The sequence below is a fragment of the Nycticebus coucang genome, chromosome 1 (assembly GCF_027406575.1).
Source record: "Nycticebus coucang isolate mNycCou1 chromosome 1, mNycCou1.pri, whole genome shotgun sequence".
In the NCBI taxonomy this organism is placed as follows: domain Eukaryota; kingdom Metazoa; phylum Chordata; class Mammalia; order Primates; family Lorisidae; genus Nycticebus; species Nycticebus coucang.
Genome location: NC_069780.1, coordinates 14272809 through 14296287, shown reverse-complemented (window position 1 = coordinate 14296287; position 23479 = coordinate 14272809). Strand labels below are relative to the sequence as shown.

The window sequence follows — 23479 nt, the reverse complement described above, 5'->3', positions numbered from 1 at the left end:
TAGAGTCATTTTTTATAGTGATCTGATTTGTGTCCATGAAAATTCTGTAGTGACTTTTTTGTGTATTTGAGAAAAAAAAAAAAAAAAAGAAATACAGCTTGAGGCTGTGCTCAGTGGCTCACACCTGTAAACCTAGCACTCTGGGATGCCGAGGTGGGTGGAGTGCCTGAGCTTATGAGTTGGAGACCAGCCCTGATCTCTAAAAATAGCCAGGCGTTGTGGTGGGCGCCTATAGTCTCAGCTACTTGGGAGGCTGAGGCAAGAGAATCACTTAAGCCCAGGAGTTGGAGGTTGCTGTGAGCTGTGAAATGAGAGCACTCAACTGAGGGTGACAAAGTGAGACTCTGTCTCGAAAAAAAAAAAAAGAAGAAGAAAAAGAGTATTGTTTAGATGCCAACCCAATTTACTATATTTCGTTTTGGATAGATTTCAAATATTTACAAATATTGAAATATTTCAGTATTTCAAAAATAACAAATATTTTCTCTAATATTGTAGATATCTGGCTGTGACTTAAACAGTTTATGTGAAATAAATATTTTGTACATTTTTTTTTTTGAGATAGGGTCTCACTTTGCACCCAGGGCTGGAATGCAATGGTACAATCATAGCTCACTGTAGCCTCGAATTCCTCAGCCCAAGCAATCCTCCCACCTCAGCCTCACAAGTAGGTAGGATGACAGGCGTGTGCTACCATGTGGGCTAATTTTTCTATTTTTTTGTGGAGGCAAGGTCTTGCCGTGTTTCCCAGGATGGTCTTGAACTCCTGGCCTTAAGCAGTCTTCCCTCCTTGGCCTCCCACAGTGCTGAGATTACAGGCATGAACTGCTGTGCCCAGCCTTACTTTTGTACCTTTTCACAACATGTTTTCATTTTTGTCTGATAGCACCATAGTATTTCCATATATTTTTTGTGTTAAATGAGGAATTAACAGCAACAAATTCTATTGCTTCAGACTTCATTTTGTTTTGATGAGAATCCTTCTTTAAAATCCATGCCAGTTTTACAGAGCTCTCTTGTGAATTGCAGAGTCAGAAATAAGAGAAATCTCATGTATTACAAATATGTCCAGGAGACTTTAAACAGTAGCCCCAAGCTTTTGGAAAGGAGTCCTGCCATCAGTTCAATCTCAGACATCAGTGTCTGATGTCCTTCTTAGAGAAGGGCAATGCCCTTTAGCATGTTGGAACGGTGCAGGAATGCAGCACGCGGGACATTTGTGTGGCTCAGCTCTTCCTGAAGACCCTTCCTGGGGAAGCCCGCTCAGCCCTGCTGGGGCGTAGCGAGTGTTTCTGAAGGAGGGCTCTCCCAGCACAGGGGGGAATGCCAGGGTAGATGACCTCAGGCGGTCCTTTCTGGTGGTAAAATGTTGTAGTTCTGGTGAGAATCTAACCCACTACTTCTCTGCACTTTACTATGAAGGTACCATTTGTCACGTTCGTTCATTTTTTTGTTTTGATGTATCCAATTGCACAGGCTGTAAACAAAATGGCACCAAGCTTGGTGATGTTATCCTTCCACCCTGGGCAAAAGGGGACCCTCGAGAGTTCATCAGAGTCCACCGTGAGGTAATGGGAGCACACGTTGCAGTTACAATTGGATTTCACTTGGCCATGGGTTACAGATACAAAGGACCTTAAGCAGTGCATCAGCTATTTATGTTACCAACACAGCAGTTGCCCTTTGTTTGCAGGGGATGCACTCTGAGATCCCCAGAGGATGTCTGAAACCGTGAATAACACCAAACCTTACATGGACTAGGCTTTTTCCTATACCTGCATACAGGCTGAATTTACAAATTAGGTGTGGTAAGAAATTAACAACAGTTACATACTGTAATGAAAACAATATGAATATAGTGATTCTTTCTCTCTCTTCCATAAAATATTGCAATATTTTTGACCATAGATAACAGAAACTGCAGAAAGCAAAACCATGAAAAGGGTACAGTTATGTTGTCTTTATGAATTTGGGTTATGTTAGTTTTTGTTGACCATTGGCCAAGTTTCTTTTACTTTTTGAGCAAGTAATAAATATCAGTCAGTGATTGAACCTGTCTTAAAATTACAGGCTCTGGAGTGTGATTATGTGAGTGCCCATCTACATGAGTGGATCGACTTAATCTTTGGCTATAAACAGCAAGGCCCTGCCGCGGTAGAAGCTGTGAATGTCTTCCATCACCTTTTTTATGAGGGCCAAGTGGATATTTACAACATAAATGACCCACTGAAGGAGACAGCCACCATTGGGTTCATTAATAACTTTGGTCAGATCCCCAAACAGGTACGGATTTTGTTTTCTTATCATCAGTGTATTTTTCATTCATAAATTTTGTAATATTTAGAAGTTAGATGATATTTAATAATTGTTTAGACTAAGTTAATGAAGAACCATACATATCGCCTAATACAGTCAATAGATTCCTAGATTATTCCTTTTTTTCCTTACCTTTATAGTTCAGATAAATAGTTTTATTTAAAGAAAAATTTTATACGGACTAGTGCAGGGTATACTTTCTTATATATGCACAAGACCAAGCAGGAGGCATTTTGTAGGTTACAGTCATGCAGGAAGGGCTTTGCATCCAGGAGCCAGTGGGAAGCCACTGCTGATTCTAGGCACGGAAACAATAAGGTCATATTTCAGCTTTAGAAGTTTGTTCTGTCCTGTCACATGCACAGACTCTGCAGGGGAACCAACCTGGGAGTAGAAGACCCCTTAGAAAGCTACTGTGGAAGTTTAGGGAAGAGGTGATAATAGTAGATTACTGATGTAGGCATGATAAGGGCTATGCTGTGAGGCGCATGGCGTAGAAATGCCTAGAACAGGTAGTACCTGCTCTCGCACCATCCAGAACTCTCAGCAGCCAGATACCGCAGCTCTCCATTTCATGTTCAGTGAAGAGCAAACCTCCACGAAGAGACGTCGTCCCCTGTGTCATCCCCATCATCCAAAGCACCAGGAAAGGGTGCAGTGCACCAGGAATAACCGCAGCCCAGCATGGAGAAGATGCTCTGCCGAGTTGATCAGACCACCCCCCTCTACCAGGTGCTGGTGGCTGCACACTTTAGCCCTGGTATCTTCTCTGTTCCTGCTTTAGACGTTTCTCCTGGGCTCCTTTTTTGTAGGTTTCCAGGATTGACACTTGAAAACACACGGAACAATAGCAAGTTTCTGTACGTGGAAAAGCCATGATGGACAGCTGACCAGCCTCTAACCACACCATTCACAATGCAGCTGATCCCCTAGTGAAGGAAACATTTTACTTTTAAAGCACAATGCTTGTTGATAAACTCTATCCGCAGTCAAAGAATCTTATTTATACCTTTAGTTAGTTAAATTTTTGCATTTTCTTCAGATGGAAAGGGGCAGAAGCCATGTTTTACACATTACAGGAAACAAATACAGTCAGCAAAAAAACAAAACACTCACGCTGTTCCAATATTTCTGTGCTACTTTGGAATATAAGTTATGGCCAACAGTCTGAGAGAGACGGTTCGAATGCATTTCTGGGGTATTCCAGTGACTAATAAATTGGATTTCTACCTGAAAGGTGGAGTTGAGAAAAATCTAGATTTTGCGGTCACTGTATGTATACATCATTATCTCCTTGCCAGCAGGTGCGCTGCAGTATACTTAGGTCTCATATAAAAGTTCTTCGGTGAATGTTTGTTCATAAATGTGCTTTAAAATAAGCCGTGATCCTGTGCCCCTATATGTAGATAAAATGGGAACAAGACGCTTAAAGGTTTAGAAGCCTGAGATGTATGTACATCCGATTTTATAAAAAGCGTTTTTCTGTTTTTGTTTTTCTCTTGGAAAACCAGAATATCTGATCACAGAGTGTGATAGTATTTATTCATCTTAAGAATCATGCATCTAAGGTTTTTCATATATCCTCCTCAAATACTAGTCTTCTGACAGATACTTCTATATGCCTGTTTTGAAGATCTATAATAATCGAAAAACAGCAATATTCAATATATGGTAATATTTTTTTATCCTGTGCAAATACTGAATGAAGAGACAAAGTATTTTTTTCTCTTTATAAGAAAGCAAAGTGAAAACAAGGTAATGATGTTTAGCAAATTAGTAGTACCTAAAAGACACCAAAGTGTGGTTGCTAAATCACAAAAAATTCCTGTTAAAACCAGAGATACTTCAGTTTCAGAGAACGCCTGCCTCTCTCCAATGGCCAACATGATATTCAGCTATAAAGAATTGGTTAATCTGGCCAGGTGTCCTGGCTCATGCCTGTAATCCCAGCACTCTGAGAGGCCAGGCTGGTGGATTGCCTGAGCTCAGGGGTTCAAGACCAGCCTAAGCAAGAGCAAGACCCTGTCTCTAAGAACAGCCGGGCATTGTGGTGGGCACCTGGAGTCCCACCTACTTGGGAGGCTGAGGCAAGAGGATCTCTTGAGCCCAAGAGTTTTAGGTTGCTGTGAGCTGTGACGCCAGCATATTCTACCCAGGCAAGAAAGGGAGACTCTATCTCAAAAAATAATAATAATTGTCAGTCAACTGTAGATTGAGCAGATTAACTCTTCTTTTGGAAAGTTACTGTGAAATCAGCGTAGCTTTGAGCATGACAGTGACCTAAGCTTTATTAGCATAGTCCTGTCCCCACTTACTAAGTTGTGGGTTCTCTGGCAACCTTCTTAACCTCTTTGAATTCCTTTCTCGGTTATAAAATGGAGATAACATAATACCTTGTGGTTGTTACAAAGCTCGAGTGAAGTAAGAACATAATGCCTAGCCTATAAAAGAACTTAGCAGATGTTATTGTTCATTATAAAGTATGTCATCTTTTTTTGTACCAGTTATTTAAAAAACCTCATCCACCTAAGCGAGTGAGGAGTCGTCTCAATGGAGACAATGCAGGAATCTCTGTCCTACCAGGATCTACAAGTGACAAGATCTTTTTTCATCATTTAGACAACTTGAGGCCTTCTCTAACACCTGTAAAAGGCAAGATGATGGGATTTTTTTATGCATGATCTGATGGTATTATTTAGTAATTCTATCTTAGCAGTAACAAATTTGTTTTCTGGCACTAGTGTAATTTGTACTGTGCACTTTCAGTTAAATCACTAAATTCTTATCAGTATTTTCTTTTTTTCTTCTTTGTTTTCTTTTTTTGGCCTGTTGGATTTTGCATCAGAAAGAACCAAACGAGTTTCTTGTGAAGATGGTCAAAACTCAAAAATATCAAAATTTTACAACTTTATATGTAGAAAAACATATCCAGCATCTCTTCTGATTTTTTTTTTTTAAAACCTGGACATATCCAGCATCCCTTCTGATTTTTTTTTTTTTTTAACCTGGACAGTGTGGTTACATTTTTAGTTAAAAAAGGAAAGAAAATCACTTGTCTGTTTTTGCTCAGTGCTCAGCAAGGAGTTGGTGCCATGAGGTCATTTTTATTTTTTATTTTTGGGGATTCATTGAGGGTATAAGAAACCAGGTTACACTGATTGCATTTTTTAGGTAAAGTCCCTCTTACAATCGTGTCTTGCCCCCAAAAGGTGTGGCACACACCAAGGCCCCACACCCTTTCCTCCTATTCTGATTTTTCAGTTTTATGCTACCTATCGGAAGTAAGAGGACATCTTTTTTTATCTGCTGGTCTAATGAAATAACCAAAAGCATTATTTTCAAGTAGATTTTCCCTCTTAGAAAAATGTTTTGCAAAATCTTCTTGAAGTTGTCGCTTAAAAATTCCAAGAATTGGCCAGGCGCAGTGGCTCACACCTGTAATCCCAGCACTCTGGGAGGCTAAGGCGGGTGGATTGCCTGAGTTCAGGAGTTCGAGACCAGCTTGAGCAAGAACGAGACCCCGTCTCTAAAAATAGCTAGAGGCATTGTGGTGGGTGCCTATAATCCCAGCTACTTGGGAGGCTGAGACAGGGGGATCGCTTGAGCCCAGGAGTTTGAGGTTGCTGTGAGCTGTGATGCCACATCATTCTATCCCAGGGCAACTGAGTGAGACTCTGTTTTGGAAAGAAAAGGGAAAAAGTTCCAAGAATTAAAAAGAAAATACAATATTTAGAGCATCAAAATTTAGCTAACTTGATTGGCTGCCATGCTGTGCCACTTTGCCATACGACATACTCTGCTCTGTGCCAGCTTCAGTCACCTTCCAGAGACTGTTCTGGAGGACTGGTGTGGTCTGCAGAGTTCTGGTACAGAGCAAGAAGTCCATCCCTCTTGGGGAACACTGTGGCCTTCCTTAGGAGGTGCTAAAGACATAGACGGATTGGTGGGCTGTGTCCCTGTGACATTCTAGGGAGCAAGTGTCTAGAAGCAGGAAGGCTGGAGGGAAGCCCTGCAGTCAATGTCCTGCCCAGCAGGTCTTGCAGAAGACTCCAAGGTCAAGCTCTATTTATTTCTAAGATCGTATTGTCTTAATGTAGGTGTCAGGATGCTTGATGTATATGAATATTTGGGATTACTGCCTCATCTCCTGTGGGATAGTGAGATTAGTTTTCCCTGTCCCTGACTTAATGTAATTGTTTGTTTTTTATAGAACTCAAAGAGCCCGTGGGACAGATAGTATGTACAGATAAAGGTATCCTTGCCGTAGAACAGAATAAGGTTCTAATCCCACCAGCCTGGAACAAAACTTTTGCTTGGGGCTACGCAGACCTCAGCTGCCGACTAGGAACCTATGAGTCAGACAAGGTTTGTGTTACTCCTTATGTGCTCGTTGAATCTTATTCTTTTGTGGTCTGGATACCCTACTGAATGGGAGTGGGAGAACTCAGTACAAGGGCTTGTCAGCTGTTCCTCCAAAGGCCGAAGGAACGGGGAGTTCACTGCCTCAGATCAGGGCAGAGGAGCTGCTGGAGAAGTCTTGTTTCCTACAGAACAAGCCTGTTTTGGAAGTTATGATAGGGCTTCCCACTCAAAGAATTCATCCTAGAGATTGTAGCCAGCAAGGTGCTCAACATTTCCACCCATCAGAATAGCCTCCTTGTGGTGAGTCACCATCTGGCCTACTTTTCATTTTAGTGCTCTAAACAAGCTGACAAAAACCTGCTACCCCATCCCACAAGAGGCGGCAGCAACCGCAGTGTCATTGTCTCCTGGAGGGCAGCATGTTGCGACCCTTTCCTGCCTGATTTTGCCCTCTCACGGTCCCCTCCTAAATGCTTATGGACGGAATCTGCGCAGTCTGTAGTGTCCCATGTTACACACAGCCCCATGTAATGTTCTGCGGCACTCGTGAAAACACATCCTTAAACCAGATTATCCCCTGTATCTCACATAGCAGCACACAATTTCAACATCACATTCCCAGACCACAGAACCCACAGATCCTTGTTAGTTAGGAAGCTGTGAGGGGAGTTCAGGGTAGAGCTGGCATGGGTGTGCTGCTCAGCTGAAACCCCCCAAAACCTGAGCTGGGGTTTGCCTAGGAGGTGCCTGCACACAGGGGCTCTCCCTCCACCCAGCCCTGCCCCCTGCATCTCAGAGGTCTGTAGCACTTACTGCTTGCTGGATTCCACATCTGCTTTACTTTACAGGCAGTGACTGTTTATGAATGTCTGTCTGAGTGGGGCCAGATTCTCTGTGCCATCTGCCCCAACCCCAAGCTGGTCATCACTGGTGGAACGAGCACAGTTGTGTGCGTGTGGGAGATGGGCACCTCGAAAGAAAAGGCTAAGACACTCACACTCAAACAGGTACGGAGTGCACAGAAGGGCCCAGAGGGACGTACTCCAGGCATAATGGATAAAGTCAAAATATATTCTTCTGCTAGAAATATTCTTTTAAGAAAGGCAAATCAGAATATGCTATTTCTAAAATGATGTGAGCCAGTTTTTTTTTTTAATAGAAGAAAGTTATCTTTAGGTAATATGGATTTTAATATATTTAAGTGATAAAAATGTTTCTCAGAGTTATACGTAAGTTGAATTTTTGCAAACCAAATTATATTTTCTGTTGATTCATGTTGACTTCTTTCCAGGATAATTTTCATTCAGCTGGGCCACTACATCTTTGACTTTTTATTTTTCTCTTTCCTCATTTTTCATATCCTTAAGGATGTGCCAAACTCATGATTATATTCAGCAGAACCCTCTACAATTAATTAACACGTAGTTTTGATTGCCTGTTATGTAATTAAGTGTATTATTAATTTTTACTTAAGAATCCTTTTATAATTAAGCCATTTCTTAATATTTGATTTGTGAGAGAATTTACATAAAGTGTGTTTTTAATAAAGAGCATACATCTGTTTTTTAATGCTACAAATTTGAAAAGTAACACAACAGTACGCGTTCTCATTTATTGAGCACCCACTGTGTTCAGAGCACTGTGCTGGGTACTGTAAAAATATAAAACTCCAATTTTACATGGAAGTTAGCCCCATTTTACACCTAGAAAAAATTCAGGTTAGAGAGGTGAAGATGGATGCCCAAAATCATACTTAGTGGTAAAACCATGGTCAGATTCTGTTCTGACATCAAAGCTATTTTAAAACTACTCTCAATCAAACAGTACTGTTTTAAATATTTATGAAGAGAATCAGACCCCTTGTTCAATATAGACTTGACGACCCATCTGTACAGGGTGGAAACTTCACAGCTGCTGGGCCCCCAGGCAGGCCACAGCGAAGATAGCGTCTCAGCATGAACAGGTATAAGGTTGGCAGTGCACGTTCTGATCCAGACTCTCCTACTTAACAGTATTTTCCAATTACAAAATGGACTTTGTGCCAGTGAAGAGGTTGTCTTACTTAAAGCACCTTGTGGAGTTTGCTAAGCATACAGTAAAAACGTCTGTATGACCAAAACTTTAAGCCAACTTTGGTGAAGCAAGTCTGTTCTTCCACCAGGGCACATAGCTAAGTACTCAGGAACTGTGGACAGAAACCTGAATCTCTTTCTTCAAAATACTTATTTTCACACATTGCCATTCTCTGAGCCCTGTTACTCTTCATAGTGCAGCAAGAGAGAAGAATTCTTATTCCAGTTTGAAGAAGGAATCACTTTGGGCACAGATGTTCAGATGTCTCGTTCACAAGCAGCCCTTCAGCGTGTTGGCACATCAGGACCATATTTTCTCTTCATCTTTCTAGGATGTCCTGTAACCATGTGCCTCTCATAATCTGCATTTTTTAAAATTCATCCAATGTAGTCCCTTAGGATGGAATAAACAGAAGTTCGTAGCATAAAAGTATAGGTACAGGGTTTAAATTCTGTATTTGGGGGGCCCATGATCAATGCATTTCCAAATAGAAATGGTGTCAAGAAACCCAGTCTGGGTTGCAACTGTCAATCCCCCATCCTTCTGTGATCCTGTCCCAAGTCCAAAAAGAAGTAACATGAAAACAAAGAGAAAAGCCTCCAGAATACTGTAGACTTCTCTCTTCCCTCTGTAGGATGAGGCATAGGCAGTAAGCCAGAGGAGAAAGGATCTGCCCCAGACTCCCCAGACCCCAGTGCTCAAGGCATCCCTTCCTGGCACATAGACCGTCATTTTCCTCGAGCATCCAGGAGCTTGGGGAGTCCCTGTGGAACCTCTCGTGTGATCTGCCTGATTTTTTTTTTCTGTTCTCATTTGTAGGCCTTACTTGGCCACACTGATACTGTCACCTGTGCCACAGCATCATTAGCCTATCACATAATTGTCAGTGGGTCCCGGGATCGAACCTGCATCATTTGGGATCTGAACAAACTGTCATTTCTAACCCAGCTCCGAGGCCATCGAGCTCCCATTTCTGCTCTTTGCATCAATGAGTTAACAGTAAGTAGTCTATGGCCCACTTAGTTTATATTTAGGAAAACAAACCAAATTATATTTTCCATATTTTGGTTCGGTTCTGGCCAAACCAAATGAAAAATGGCTCTACGTGTTTTCTAAGTTGATAACTCACAGCGCAATTTGATCTTAAAATCCAGTCACTGCTGCAGACTTTAAATAAAGAGAGAGCAAGATTTGGTTCAAATTAAAAAAGCATTGTAGAATATGCTTTCTTAAAAACAAGGAATTATTTGTGTTTTTTTTAGGCTTTGTCTTTTTTTGTTTGTTTTTCTTAAAGAGCATTTTGAAAAATGAACTCCTTTTAGAAATGCCTATGTGTAATAGAACATGAGATTTATCCATACACAACAAAGTGGGTAAGAATGTAGAATGTTGTAAAAGGAATTCCTACCCCAGACTAGGGGATGATTCCATTAGGGTGAGGAAGGGTTCAGATTTGGAGAGGTAAATGAAAGAGTTGGAGGTTAGTGAGTGTCTTTCAGAGTACTGTGATCTGGGCCCCACTCTCTGGGATGGCTATGGAGAGGGAGGGGGTGATGCACTCCTCACGGGGACCTGAGGGAAGAAGGAATTGTATCGTACATCTCAGATGTAACCAGGAGACTGCAAGGTGCTACAAGAAGCCTCTCATTCAGCAAGGCACCAGAATAGACAACCAGGCCGAGAGAGGTCCTTAAGCAATTGTACCTGATGTCAGCCTGACGAGGCCCATGCACGTTGGCCTGGTCTTTGGAAGGTAGCTCAATGTTTCTTAACTAACCTCTGAGAGTCAGAAAGTGAGAGCCAGTAAACCTCAGGGTGCCTGGATATGGATACAGAAAAATCAGAGTTGTGTCCTGGTGACCACAGGCCATGATAGGCTTATAGACTTCAGCAATGTAGGCTTTGTTAAGACTGTTCAAAATGTGTTGAAATATTTAAGGAAGTATATTCAGATTGTTCATTTGTTATGTGAAGTGAAAGAGTAACATTTGGGTACCCAATGAGAGAAAATTTGTTATACAGCTATTTGCAAAATAGACCACAGTGTTATCAAAGAATGATTTTCTCTTCTCAGAAATAAATATTTTATATATAAATGAATAAAATGAGTCAGAATAAAATAAATGCACCAGCCTAGGAGCCTTCCACCTAAACCAAACCCACCTGAAGTGGACAAGGGGGGTACTCGTTATGGAGACGGATTGGTAAGCAGGGGAGCGGGTAGGTTTACAAAGACTTGAGGACCCCACGCCCACGTGCAAGTTATCACGTTAGAATGTGGATGATGCCAGCCTTGGAAATCACTTATTAGCGATGCAGACTGTTTCACCTTACTTCTCCCTCTACTGAGGGCCATCCACAGACACATCGCTTTCCTAGCTATGTAGACCCTCCCACCTTACCCCTACCTCTACCAAGGGCCATGTGTAGCCTCATCACTTCCTAGGCCCTCCCACCTTGCCCTACCCCTCCCAAGGGCTCTCCTCCCTGGCCCAGGGCAGTTCTTTGGGTGTCACTGCCTGATGTTCATGTTGTTACCCACACAGGCAGTTTTCCTTTTGAAGGATTCTGCATCTTTGATTTCTGTCAGAAGATACTAAATATTATGCTTTTAGTTGGGTATTTTGTAGTCATTCAAAGAAAAGGGAAAAAGAGAGTATTCAGTTCTAGTGAATGGCAGCAAGAGCGTCTGCCTGGTCACATGTGGAGGCAGACGAGTCTGTGGGTTTTAGGTCTTTGAAAGGTTCAGGAAGTTTTCCAGAATAAAACTTTGGGTTGGTTCTTCAAAGGTTTGCCCCTAAAGAGCTTTACAAAAATGTGGGTGCTACAGAACCCTTCTGACCCAGTGTTTCTCTGAGTCAGCTGCTTGATGCCATTATTAGAGCACGTTGTTTTGAAGTTGTTTTTAACTTAGACGCTGAGAATTTCATTTACAGTCAACTTTGTTTTAGCTCTTACACACCCACTGGATTGCAACAGTCACTGCAGCTACTACAGAAACATTTTTTTTTTCTTTTTAAGATGCTTTTGTAATCTCTTGATAACTCATGAAAAACGGCTCTAAGAAAGCATTTCTGTTTCCATTATGTTTCTCCAAGCAATATCAAGTCAGCTTTACTTCAGTTTGTATTTTGGACCAATGCTGCCGGCAGCCACCCTTCAGTAGTTCTTACAGCTCAACCAGCCTAGGAGCCTTCCACCTAAACCAAACCCACCTGAAGTGGACAAGGGGGGGTACTCATTACGGAGAAGGATTGGTAACCTCATAACCCCCTGGTCTGCTGGAATGCTCTCTGATGGAGCACCCACCTGCCCCAACCTGAGTAGCTATACAAAGTCTTGCTGGTACAGAATGGAGTTGCTGTTCCTTATCTCTGGCTGAGACTAAAGCCCTAGTTAAAATTTATCTGCTGGCACTCAAAGTCACAGACGGTTTGGTGACCAGTACACAGGCAGACCAAATGATGCTTTGCTAAAGTACTGTTTGTGTTTGAGTTTTGGTTTAGTTCTTGCCATCTTAGTAGAAGAGGTAGGGAGGGGACAAAAAGAGGAGCAGTGGCAAGACCAGCAGGGACAGTGCAGTGCACGTAGTGGTAGGAACCATCCCGGTCCTCTTCATCCCTCCTCATCTCCCCTCATCCTTCCTCATCCCATCCCCATCCCTCTTCATCCCATCCCCATCCCTCCTCATCCCATCCCCATCCCTCCTCACACCTCCTCATCCCATCGCCATCCCTCCTCATCCCATCCCTCCTCATACCGCCTCATCCCATCCCCATCCCTCCTCATCCCATCCCCATCCCTCCTCATACCTCCTTATCCCATCCCCATCCCTCCTCATCCCATCCCCATCCCTCCTCATACCTCCTCATCCCATCCCCATCCCTCCTCATCCCATCCCCATCCCTCCTCATACCTCCTCATCCCATCCCCATCCCTCCTCATACCTCCTCATCCCATCCCCATCCCTCCTCATCCCATCCCCATCCCTCCTCATCCCATCCCTCCTCATACCTCCTCATCCCATCCCCATCCCTACTCATCCCATCCCCATCCCTCCTCATCCCATCCCCATCCCTCCTCATCCCATCCCCATACCTCCTCATACCTCCTCATCCCATCCCCATCCCTCTTCATCCCATCCCCGTCCCTCCTCATCCCCTCCCCATACCTCCTCATACCTCCTCATCCCATCCCCCTCATCCCCTGCCCATTCCTCTTCATCCCTCCTCATCCCCTCCCCATCCCTCCTCATCCCTCCTCATCCCCTCCCCATCCCTCCTCATCCCATTCCTCCTCATCCCTCCTCATCCCATCCCCATCCCTCCTCATCCCATCCCCATCCCTCCTCATCCCATCCCCATCCCTCCTCGTCCCTCCTCATCCCATCCCCATCCCTCCTCGTCCCTCCTCATCCCATCCCCATCCCTCCTCATCCCATCCCCTCTCATACCTCTTCATCCCATCCCCATCCCTCCTCATCCCTTCTCATCCCATCCCCGTCCCTCCCCATCCCTCCTCATCCTATCCCCATCCCTCCTCATCCCACCTCATCCTCCTCATCTCCCATCCCCCTCTTCATCCCCCCAAACCCTCCTCCTCCTTCTCCCTCATCTCTCATCCCCTTCTCATCTTCCCTCATCCCCCCTCATCTCCCATCCCCCTTCTCATCCCCCCAAACCTCCCCCACTCATCCCCCATCCCCTTCTTCATCCCCCCCAATTCCCTCATCCCCCTCTCCTCTCCCCCACTTACCTTCCTTCTTGGACTGGTGCTACTGTTGAGTATCTAGTTTCCCTCTGCTTTTGCTGGCCATCTCCTGTAGGTCCTCATGTGTCTTCTGACTACACTGGACTCCACCAAGCCTTCTCCGAGACTGGTGCCCACAGTGACAGCCAGGCTGTCCTGGGGATAAGAGGGGAAGCACGTGTGGCGAGTGAGCTTTGGGGTTAGAGAGAGCTGGCGCCAGGTCTTGGCTCTGCTGTTAATCATATTACTTAAGCTCTTTGCACCTCACTTTGGTCCTTCCATGCAGGGCTGGTGATAACTAACCTCCCGAGGCTGTTTCCGGGTTACTGCAATGTCAGAGGTGCCCCGCATAGTAACTGGCTCACAGGAGAAGCTTCGGAAAGCTTCTTGCTCCTTTTAGCAGTAGTGGGTTGTGTTCTTACCAGGTTGGAAAGAGCCCAGCCTGGTGAACTGAGAAAAGAAAGCTTGTTCTCTTCTACATTTGGAATTCATGAAAATAGTTATTAGCTTAGGGAATCTTAAGGCAACAGTTTGCCAAGCAGTGACCCATGTCCCAGTCTCGTTTTAGTCCACATTCTCCACCCCTGTTGTGAATACACATTTTAGAAGAGGATATTACAGTGTTACCACGATTTTATCTTTTCATTTATTGAAGAGACACAGCTGTATTTAGTCTGAAGTTTTTCTCTCCCACCCTGTAGTTTCAGTAGTTGGGGTCATTTTATGAGAGCAGGTGGAGTCCTGCCTAAATGAAAGCTATAAATAGATCTTGTGAACCACAGGAGGAAGAAGAGTGGCCCAGCAGCTCCTCAGACTACAGCTGGCTTTGTTGTGGAATCAGACCTGGCTCTGCAGCACCCCCTCTGCCAGGGGTGTAAACCCGCCTCTGTTCTCCCTTTGTGATCCCTGTTGCCAGTGTCCAGTCATCTTTGAATTCTTAAAGAAGCCTTGTTTAGGGTATTGTTTTAATTCAGCAAACACTGGCTGCATTCCATCTTACTCAGAAGTTACTCAGCCAGGCGGGACTCTAAGACTAAATGCAACACACAGGATTTAGCTTGTGTTTAAAGCCAGAATATCATACGAAGGAAGCAAAGACAATGAAGAGCTTCTCTTTATCTTCCCAGGGAGACATTGTGTCCTGTGCTGGCACCTATATCCACGTGTGGAGCATTAATGGGAACCCCACCATGAGTGTGAACACGTTCACAGGTGGGAGCCAGCACATCGTCTGCTGCTGTGTGTCCGAGATGAACGAGTGGGACACACAGAATGTCATCGTAACAGGGCACTCAGACGGAGTGGTTCGGGTGAGTTGCAAGAAAAATTCATTAGGATATTTGTTGCCCTGCTGTACCTGAAATTTGTACCTGTCTACAGTTCAAACCCACCTAAACAGTTTGTAATGTTGTTCAGCCAGCTCTTGCTCTAATTCAAACAAGCTTTTGCCAGTGTATCATTAGACGTGAGGGGTATCACGTGACTTGGCCTCCCTTCTTCCTATTCAGTAGATGTGTTGGTGCTGCTAACCACTTGACAGCCTGAGCCACGAAGCCCACTTATACGGAGTCCCACGGGCCACTGGGATTGCTAACAATGCAAACTGCGTTAAGTGTTGGGTTCTCAGCTTGTCAAGTGGCTTCTCAGGGAAAACACAGCAAGCAGGAATAGTCTCTTTCACATAGAGACTTTCAGAGCTTACACATGCTCCCAGGGCCTGTTCCCCAGCAGGGATCTCAGATGATTTCACTGGAGCCTCCATGTAGTTCCTCCTTTTCTTAGATTTCTGCGATAGGCCTTACAGAAAATAAAGTCAATAGAGTATTTACCTTCGTAGTCTGTTCAAGCCTTTGAGGTTTTCTGTCTCAGGAGATTTTCTTGAGCCTGTTTTTTTTTCAGCTGTGTTCTTTGTGAAGGCCGAGAGCAGCTGATCGCCACCCTCCTCAGTTGTGGTCACATGCTGAGACAGTGAGGCTGTGAGCCCACGCCCTGACCACACCCTGTGCCCCAGACAGCAGGTGGACAGCATGGGCTGCACACTCCTGCCCCCAAGCCTGCGTGCTGGAGAGCAGCGTTTCCCCTTGCCACACCTGTGAAAGATTATAAAAGAGCTCCGTGGCAGGAGCATGGGGATTCTGCTTCCTGTGTGCCTTCTTGGAGACCTCAGTTATATTAGTTTATGCAAGAGTCTGAAAGGTGTTTGGAGGAAACCAAGGTCACTTAGTTGAACCATGTTTTTTAAACTTACTTGATTGCAGTCTTCTCCCTCCTTCGAAATAGCTGTGACATGTAGACAGTCCTTTGCCACATTTTCCAAGATACTGGCAAATTTAATTATACACAATAATAGAAATTAAGTTATCCATTTAACCCTGAGAGCTCATCTTCATTCAGTAATGTGTAAATTGTCTCCTTTAACTTTTTTATTTTCATACTTTCTTAAATTAGTTTTGGAGAATGGAATTTTTGCAAGTTCCTGAAACACCAGCTCCTGAGCCTGTTGAAGTCCTAGAAATGCAGGAAGACTGTCCAGAAGCACAAATAGGTACTCAATGCTCTCTATGAAATTATCAGTTGTTTTCATATTTCCTTTTTTTAAGCATCACTATGGGTAAACTTACACTAAACACCGTGAACAACAGCCTACGGTTGGACACTGCCCATCATGTGATTCCTTTGGGCAGACAGGCAAGGTTTCCTCCCACCCACAAGGGACCATTCATGACAGTAGCATCTGTTAACTTCCACTCTTCATACTAAATACAGTACTAGCTTCTGAGAGTACCAAAGGCTTGGGTTCTTGCTTCCAAAAATACAAAGCAGATCTGGGGGGGCTTGGAGTGGGATGAGTCACACAAGCTGTCGCCCAGTCCCTGTCAGCCCTGCCCTCCACATTCCCAGTGAGTACAGCGTGGATCCGCGTGCCCAGTGAGTGCGGGGTGGATCAGAGGGTGGCGTCAGGTTTATGGGTTCTTCTCAGAGACAGACCAGAGTCCACCTTCAGAGTCCCCACCCCAGCCTGCTCATGTATGACATTAATTTGCACTGGAGCCTAGTGACTTAGGCCATTGTTTATCATTTGAGAAGCACCTTAAAATTTTTGAGTGAAATACAGAGATTTTGATTCATATATGGAGTGACTGAAAACCGTAAACCCAGCCTGGGGTCTGCTTTGCATTGCCCATCTCCTGAGAAGCTGCTCTCCTGAATGTATAAGGGACTTTCTAAGAAGTTTGACCATCAGATCCTCTGTCCATGATTAATTTTTATACACCAAGAATTCAGTGTTACTTAATGATATAAGGGAGTTACTGAGGGAAACTTTGAAAGATACAAGACACATATCACTTCTCTTTGTAAGCTGAAAATAGTCTTTACTTTCCATGCCAGGAAATAGCAAAGATCCCAGAGGGAGGCCATTTTAACTCCTGTATATGCTAAGACATGCAAATTTCTACATCATTGATTGCAGTCCCACCAATAAGTTATCTGGGTGTTTGGGGACATAAAAATTCATTTCAACAAGTGTTTGGGGGTTACCTGTTTATATGTCAGACATTGTATTAAGGGGTCCAGTGAGAAGTGGGTCACCTTTTCTTCTTGAACAAAACTTGAAAGTAAGTAGTAGTGGAACACGATATAAATAAGTGAACTAGAAGAAGGGGTCGAATTCAGGGTAGCGAGCCATTTATATGCCTCCTTCTCCTGTACTCAGATTGTGGGCAGGGTTGGGCAGAAGTGGCAGAGAGAAACAACAGCCCACAGGAAGGATTGACTCTGGACTGTGTAGGTGCCAGGGGACTTGAAGGCACTTGCTGGGGTGAAAGGGTAGACCCAGTAGAGGGTTGTAGGAAATCACAGCCATTTCCAAGTCTGCTTGTTTGGGAACCTTAGAGTTCATCATGATTGTAAGTCACTGGGGTGGAAATGTCATTCACATTAGTCCACAAGATTCCTAATGAGTAAGAGGCAGGGAAATAAAGTATTTGTCTAAAAAAAAATAATGTATGTGGAGTGGGCTGGCGCTTGCATGCTCATTATCATTTTCTCACCTTTTTACCAGTACATGTACTTAACCTATATACCACGTCTCTTAATATCCCAGGGCGTTGGTTCCAGGACCACCTACAGATACCAAAATCTAAGGATACACAAGTGCCTTAGAAAATGCCTAAGTTAAAAATGCATAAAATGCATAATAATCTATGCACATCCTCCTCCCATACACCTTAAATCATCTCTGCATTACTTATGATACCTGATGACAGCGTCAGTGCTATGTAAATTGTCATGATACTGTAGTGTTTAGGGAATAACAAGAAGAAGAAGGAAGTACAACAGTAGACCACAGCATTTCCCCCAAATCTTTTCCGTCCGTAGTTGGTCGAATCCCCAGATGCAGAACCCATTGATGGGGGGGCCAACTGTACTTGCTTCTCATGAATCTTCCCCGGGAGACTTTATTCCAAGGAATTGGAGAGTTAATGTGAGAAAATGCAAACTAACAAAGGAAAAAGAAAGAAAAACAAAATTCTAAATTAAAATTTTCAGCAATAATTCACTCATTTTTGTAGTCCTTAACTTCTTGACTCCTGTATGCAAGGGCCCCTTCTCTCAAGCTTCTCTCTACTGTCCTGTAGAAATAATGTCCAGAAGTCATTGTTTAGGGTGAGAATTTCAAGACACAAGAGGCACAGAACTAGTAACACATTGACTAATACTCTAGAAAAAAATTATTTTTTTCTTGGGGCCAGGGTGTTTTATCGAGCTAAGCATATTAACTGCTGTATATAAGTGGTATTTAACTCATGCTAGTTTTGAGCGCAGGGCCTCATGAAGCATATATAACTCACATGTCTCTTGACCTAGTAAAACACTGTGGCCCCAAGGAAAAGAATTGTTTTTTCTACTGTGGTAGTCAGTGTGCCAGAGATGTGTGAGTTATATATGTTTCACAAGGCCCTGGGCTCAAAACTGATGTAAGTTAAATACAACTCAAATGGCAACTCACGTGGTAAAGGAATCTAGAAGAGGGAGAAAATATGTTTACCTGAAGATATTTGGGGTGAGATTTTAGAGAAAGTAGTGTTTAAACTGTGCATTAAAAAGCAGGTAACAGGGCAGCACCTGTGGCTCAAAGGAGTAGGGTGCTGGCCCCATATGCCAGAAGTGGTGGGTTCAAACCCAGCCCTGGCCAAAAACTGCAAAAAAATAAAATAAAAATAAAAGGCAGGTAACATTGGAACCCAAAGAGATCAGGACAGGGCCTGGGCAGGGCCAAGGGTGCACAGACCTCATTGTCTGGGGGCAGGGCCAAGGGTGCACAGACCTCATTGTCTGGGGGCAGGCCTCTGCGGAGAACGCCTGTGGGCACTGTCTGGCTGGACCTTGCTGGAGAGCACAAGGCCAAGGCAGGTGTGAGGCAGATTATGTAAGATTAAGAGCCAAACTATGCATTTTGACCAAAGTATTCCCCACATTCTTTCAGAACTTCTGCCTTTTTTTTTCTGTGTTCTAACCAAAAATCCCAGCATTTCTTTTGTTATACTTACAATATTATGTCTGCAGTGACTTATCTGGTAGAACAAAGCTCTGTTTGACTGTGCTACATCTCTGTTTTTCGTACTTCTCCCAATGCTTCCCAGGGCAGGAAGCTCAAGACGAGGACAGCAGTGACTCAGAAGCCGACGAGCCGAGCATCAGCCAGGACCCAAAGGACGCTCCGAGCCAGCCCAGCAGCACCAGCCACAGGCCCCGGGCAGCTTCCTGCCGAGCAACTGCTGCCTGGTGTACTGACAGCGGCTCCGATGACTCCAGGCGCTGGTCCGACCAGCTCAGTCTAGATGAGAAAGACGGCTTCATATTTGTGAACTATTCAGAGGGCCAGACCAGAGCCCACCTGCAAGGTCCCCTTAACCACCCCCATGCCAATCCCATTGAAGTGAGGAATTACAGCAGGTTGAAACCAGGTAAGTGGAAGTCTAATGTCTATTTCCTGTTCCTTGGAAGTGGTGTGAAGAGTGGGGGCTTGAAAGAGTTGGGGGGTCTATCTCCGAAGTGGTCTGTGACCTGGCCTACCATACGGGAACATGTCTGAAGTTTCTTCTTGTGCACGGTGGCCTTAGAGAGTCTATCCTCCAATGATATTTGCAACATGCTGGGCATTTTCTAAAAAAAAAAAAAAAACACTGCAAACCAAACCTGGATTCATTTACAAATTGTAAAATCATGAAGGCTTTTGAAAATAACCAAGTTATTGATTAATAAACAAAGCTATATGTGTAGGTACCTTTGCCCAGAACAGCATTAGAGGCAAGGTCCCCAAGAAGAGAAATTGTAGGCATCTTCTTACATTGAAGATTTCTCTTTTTCTTTAGATTCTTTTCCAGTGAGACATTTTCCAACCTGGTCAGTAATTAATGTTAAGCTAGATTGCTTTACCTTGAACTAAGGCAGCAGAATTGCACAAACTGCTGTAACCACATGTTGAGGTGTCCTAGCTTTCAAGGCCACCATCTTAAGGTACGTCTACCCTGTGCTGGCTGTGCTTGATTTAGGATGTCATGTCCTCCACTTCTCCACTCCAGGCTACCGGTGGGAACGGCAGCTGGTGTTCAGAAGCAAGCTGACTATGCACACAGCCTTTGATCGGAAGGACAACGCACACCCAGCCGAGGTTACTGCCTTGGGCATCTCCAAGTAAGTGTCAAGCTCGTTCCATCTCCTCTTCCCATCTGAGTCATTTGCTTAGCCATGGGCCACACATCCCAGTCCAGTCTTTGGGAGAAACAGTTTTCATCTGCATTTTTCATTAGTGTGAAAGAGATAAATCTAAGGAAGAAACCTGACACCGTATAGATTTTAATTCTGAATTTAAAAAATAAAAATTGCCCTCTCTGTTCTTGAAAGATACAGCAAGGTTTGATCCCAAGGAAGTTGAGCTGGAAGTTCTGGCTCAGCTCCCAGTCCTTTATCCATACTTCCTTTACCCCGTCACACACGCCCACCAAGAGTCAGAGGGCCTCATATGCACGGCCCAGCAGAGGACTTTCACACAGTGACTGCCTCCATCCTATTTCCTTCAGGGACCACAGCAGGATCCTTGTTGGTGACAGTCGAGGCCGAGTTTTCAGCTGGTCTGTGAGTGACCAGCCCGGGCGTTCCGCAGCTGACCACTGGGTGAAGGATGAAGGAGGTGACAGCTGTTCAGGCTGCTCAGTGAGGTTTTCACTCACAGAAAGACGACACCATTGCAGGAACTGTGGTCAGCTCTTCTGCCAGAAGTAAGATGAGAGACATGCTTTTCGAGTTTCCATAGATTAAGTTCTTGGAATGGTAACTACATCCCGCACGCAGGTTCTGATCCACTCTGGTCCCCATTGTGAAATGCTGTGTCAGTTTAGACCGGTCTTCACTCTTCTTTCTGTTCTTTCCTGTTACTACAAATATGAACTATTTCTGTTCTATTAAAAAGAACAGAAATAATCACCCCAAACACTTGGTCACTCATGACTCAGAACGTGCAGATGCAAATATTTCATCTATTTCCTGTAGAGATTTACTAATTGCTGTAGAGGACACGGGAGATGCTCTGTAAGTTCTGCAGCACCCTTCACCTGTCGCAGCCTCGTGTGCTTTCTCCCTTTCACGAGCCTGTGTCGCGTCTGTGAACGGTCCATAGTGCTGTGTGTTCCTCACTTTCTCCCTTGCGTGAGCCTTTGTCGCCTCTGTGAACGGTCCATAGTGCTGTGTGTTCCTCACTTTCTCCCTTGCGTGAGCCTGTGTCGCCTCTGTGAACGGTCCATAGTGCTGTGTGTTCCTCACTTTCTCCCTTGCGTGAGCCTTTGTCAACCTCTGTGAACGGTCCATAGTGCTGTGTGTTCCTCACTTTCTCCCTTTCATGAGCCTGTGAACGGTCCATAGTGCTGTGTGTTCCTCACTTTCTCCCTTTCATGAGCCTGTGTCGCCTCTGTGAACGGTCCATAGTGCTGTGTGTTCCTCACTTTCTCCCTTGCGTGAGCCTGTGTCGCCTCTGTGAACGGTCCATAGTGCTGTGTGTTCCTCACTTTCTCCCTTTCATGAGCCTGTGTCGCCTCTGTGAACGGTCCATAGTGCTGTGTGTTCCTCACTTTCTCCCTTTCATGAGCCTGTGTCGCCTCTGTGAACGGTCCATAGTGCTGTGTGTTCCTCACTTTCTCCCTTGTGTGAGCCTGTGTCGCCTCTGTGAACGGTCCATAGTGCTGTGTGTTCCTCACTTTCTCCCTTTCATGAGCCTGTGTCACCTCTGTGAACGGTCCATAGTGCTGTGTGTTCCTCACTTTATCCCTTGCGTGAGCCTTTGTCACCTCTGTCAACGGTCCATAGTGCTGTGTGTTCCTCAGCTTTCCATTTCCACTTTACGTGGCACATGCCACACACGTCTATAACTTTTTTACTCAACATTTCAACATTGTTTTTGAAATCCATTCATTTAGGTAACTGTTCTTCTGGTATGTTCATTTTTAACTAGCATTAGTTATCTTACTATATGAATATATCCAAATTTATTTCCCTTTTGGTAACATCTTAAGGGTTTTTTCCCCTATGTTATTAATACTAAAACAGTGCTGCAGTGCACACCCCTAACTGTGCCCTTCTAATACACAAGCTGGAGTTTCTCTAGAGGAGGCAGAATGGAATTGGTGAAACAGACTTTTTTTTTTTTTTTTTTGAGACAGTGTTTCATTTTATTGCCCTCTGAAAAGTGCTGTGACATCACAGCTCACAGCAACCTCCAACTCCTGGGTTTAGGCAATTTTCTTGCCTCAGCCTCCCGAGAAGCTGGGACTACAGGCGCCTGCCACAACACCTGGCTGGTTTTTGTTGTTGTTGTTGCAGTTTGGCCGGGGCTGGGTTTCAACCTGTCACCCTCTGTATATGGGGCTGGCACCCTATCCATTGAGCCACGGATGGCGCCCCATAGACTTATTCTTGACTTTAACTGGTTCTTGCCAGTTACTCTCCAAAACAAGTAGTAGTAGTTTACCCTACCTCCAACAGTGTGTGAAAGGTCTTCAAATTCTTAGTCATGCTCGGTACTGCCAAACCTTTTCACTTTTGCCAGTCTGACAGCTGTGAAATAGTGCTTTGTTGTCTTAACGTGCAGGGCGGGTGAGCTTGAACAACTTCTCATGTACTTGTAGGCCACTTGGATCTCCTCTGGGGTAAGATGGGCCGTTTTCCCTTTAGTTTTGCCTCTTCTTTTTCCCTCTTCCTGGACACCATGGCTTGTGTTTTAACTTGGCATGTGTTTTTTCTGTCACATAAGTTTTCAAATTTGATACAGTCACATTTATTACTCTTAATGATTTTTGCTATTTTGTACCTTAAGAATTCTTTCCCTGTCCTAAGATCACAAAAATGACTTTAATATCTTTGAAAAGTTTCAAAGTTGTATTTTTGAAGTTCAGGCCTTTAATTGATTTAGAATTTATTTGGGGGTACTTCCTCCTGTGGAAAGCCAGCAGCTGTCCCGTCAGTATTGGTGAGGATGACACCTCTGCTTCCGGGTACACGCAAATACTGCTGGAGAGAGAGAGCCATTGGTCATGTGCTTTGGTGCTCACGCTGCCTTACTCCAGAGACTCCCCAGGTGCTTTGGAGGCAGTTCCAAGGCTTTGTAGGCAGGATGTGCTTATCAGTAAGGAGGAGGGCTTTGGGTTTGCACTGATGAAACGCTAACTCATCACCTCGAGCAAGCCACTGAACCTGTCTGCTACAAGTTAGTTCACCTAAAAATGTGGATTATTCATTCTCTCTCCACATTATGAGAGAATGAAATGAGATATGTATATGTCTCATTTGGCAAGTACAGAGTCTGGCAAAACATGTGTTCTGCAGAAGGTGTTGTGATTATTGGGGGTTTTTCCTAAGTCTTCTGTCCTGGGCAGTCTGATTCAAGATGAGGTTGCTGCTGGCCGTTCCTCTTGGGAACTTACGT

The 23479-nt window shown here is 44.3% G+C and overlaps 1 protein-coding gene and 1 long non-coding RNA gene across 7 annotated transcripts in view; one reads left to right on the top strand and one right to left on the bottom strand.

The window, feature by feature from the left end:
- The window catches only part of WDFY3 (WD repeat and FYVE domain containing 3), a 312335-nt gene that overhangs the window by 284018 nt on the left and 4838 nt on the right, over positions 1 to 23479 (top strand). For all 6 annotated transcript variants that reach the window (XM_053599488.1, XM_053599268.1, XM_053599410.1 and 3 more), the window contains 11 exons: positions 1477 to 1568; positions 2071 to 2283; positions 4821 to 4968; positions 6527 to 6681; positions 7527 to 7685; positions 9571 to 9750; positions 14628 to 14810; positions 15949 to 16045; positions 19146 to 19469; positions 20088 to 20199; positions 20586 to 20783. In XM_053599488.1, the coding sequence (XP_053455463.1) occupies positions 1477 to 1568; positions 2071 to 2283; positions 4821 to 4968; positions 6527 to 6681; positions 7527 to 7685; positions 9571 to 9750; positions 14628 to 14810; positions 15949 to 16045; positions 19146 to 19469; positions 20088 to 20199; positions 20586 to 20783 (1861 nt within the window). The remainder of the gene's footprint in view (positions 1 to 1476; positions 1569 to 2070; positions 2284 to 4820; positions 4969 to 6526; positions 6682 to 7526; positions 7686 to 9570; positions 9751 to 14627; positions 14811 to 15948; positions 16046 to 19145; positions 19470 to 20087; positions 20200 to 20585; positions 20784 to 23479) is intronic.
- Positions 7702 to 15942, bottom strand: LOC128591797 (uncharacterized). Its single transcript, XR_008381668.1, has 3 exons — positions 15330 to 15942; positions 13507 to 13656; positions 7702 to 9144 (listed from the first exon to the last, which is right to left on the bottom strand). It is a non-coding gene; the product is annotated as an uncharacterized LOC128591797 (long non-coding RNA).